The sequence below is a fragment of the Peromyscus eremicus genome, chromosome 4, assembly GCF_949786415.1.
Source record: "Peromyscus eremicus chromosome 4, PerEre_H2_v1, whole genome shotgun sequence".
NCBI classification, from domain to species: Eukaryota; Metazoa; Chordata; class Mammalia; order Rodentia; family Cricetidae; genus Peromyscus; species Peromyscus eremicus.
Window position 1 is genome coordinate 85,705,225 of NC_081419.1, and position 1,917 is coordinate 85,707,141.

General features: G+C 35.0%; 1 protein-coding gene across 1 annotated transcript; it reads left to right on the forward strand.

Moving 5' to 3' along the window:
* Positions 1-722: 722 nt before the first annotated feature.
* LOC131908440 (olfactory receptor 4K3-like) lies at positions 723-1,640 on the forward strand. The gene has a single exon (XM_059259484.1). The coding sequence runs from the start codon at positions 723-725 to the stop codon at positions 1,638-1,640; it is 918 nt and encodes a 305-aa protein (XP_059115467.1).
* The last annotated feature ends 277 nt before the right edge of the window (positions 1,641-1,917 follow it).

Genomic DNA, 1,917 nt, shown 5'->3' on the forward strand with positions numbered 1-1,917 from the left:
TTTCACTTATCAATTATTCAGAATAGCATATGAAATCTCACCATTTAGAAATGAAAGCCAGTCAATATAGGACAATAAGTAATATTCTCCTGGCCTATGAATATATGATTGTTCATAGATACACTCCAATGGATAAGTCAGAAATCAAGGAAAGACATAATATTGGCAATATGTCTTAGGCACCTGGCTTCACAATTAATTTGATGAACATTTTTTAGTAAACTTAGTTTGATTCAGTATGTTCATAGTCAATGGTAGATTTGTGAATGGGAATTTTCTGTTTATCTTTAAAACATGTCAATAGATAGTCATCTTGGAATTATGATAGTCAAGTAAATGGGCTGTAGCTTTATCTCTATATTCACTGAAGAAAATTATTTCTGATTCCATTCAGAAAGAGCAGATTAAAGCTTGGAAAATGCAAATAAAATATGTGCTACTAATATTAATAAACAATATACTCATATCCATACCTGTAAATATTATCTTTTTGATATGCAAAGATTTTAACCCATCATTCTACATTTAGAATCCTTTTCTGATTATAAAATATGCACAAATGCAAGAAAGATTTATTTAAAATTTGAGTTGGATATAATGCTAAGATTTTAATTTGAACATTTTTCTGCTTACTTGACCCTAAACATTAAGTTATTGTTTCTCTTTCAGGAATTTTTAGTTAGGCTCTGTCTCTCTCAACCCATTGGAGCACAGTGTACTAAATGGAAGAAGCAAACCAGTCTGTGGTGTCTGAGTTTATTTTTCAGGGACTTTGTACCTCAAGGGAACTACAGATCTTCCTCCTGCTGCCATTTGCCACCCTCTACCTGATGACTGTGGTAGGCAACCTCTTTGTTGTGATATTAATCATCACTGATCATCATCTCCATTCTCCCATGTACTTTCTGTTAGCTAATCTCTCATTTATTGACTTCTGCCTTTCTTCAGTTACTACCCCCAAACTGACCACAGACCTCATAAAAGATAATAAAACCATTTCCTTCGAGGGGTGCATGAGCCAGATCCTCTGTGTGCATTTCTTTGGAGGGGGTGAGATGGTACTTCTTGTAACAATGGCCTATGACCGATATGTGGCCATCTGCAGGCCACTCCACTACACCAACATCATGGACAGACAGAAGTGCATCTGGCTTGTTTTAATATCATGGATCATTGGATTTGTGCATGCCATGAGTCAGCTGATCCTGATTTTGGAACTACCTTTCTGTGGACCTAGAGTGGTGGACAGCTTTTTCTGTGATATTCCTTTGGTGTTGAAATTAGCCTGCACAAATACTGATACTCTTGGAATCATGATAAATGCTGACAGTGGTGTTTTAGCAACAACTTGTTTCATTCTCTTGCTGATATCTTACACTTACATTCTGTTAACAGTTCAGCTCCGCTCTAAAGATGGCTCATCAAAGGCACTCTCTACCTGTACATCCCACATCATAGTGGTTGTGCTGTTTTTTGGGCCCTGCATTTTCATCTATCTGTGGCCAGTCAACATCACTTGGATTGACAAGTTTCTTGCTGTGTTTTATACAGTCATCACACCTCTCCTGAATCCAGCCATCTATACACTGAGAAATAAGGATATTAAAAATGCCATAAAAAAGCTGAGAAATCACAGGTAAATTTGGGGGTAAATTTTAGACACCTAATCAGAAAATTCATTGTGTGTATACTATTTTAACTGTATTTTTACAATAACAAAGATTGCATATATGACTCACTTCTCCCCGATATTATTTGCATGAATATATTGTTATGAAAACAGCTATTATGAAAGTGATTTGAAAGTCTAATACTTAGATTTTTTTACCACTTCCAGTAATAATTGCATCATATACCTATTTGTGTCTGAAGAGTAGAGGATGAAAATAATGTTATAAAATAATAATCAATACAATT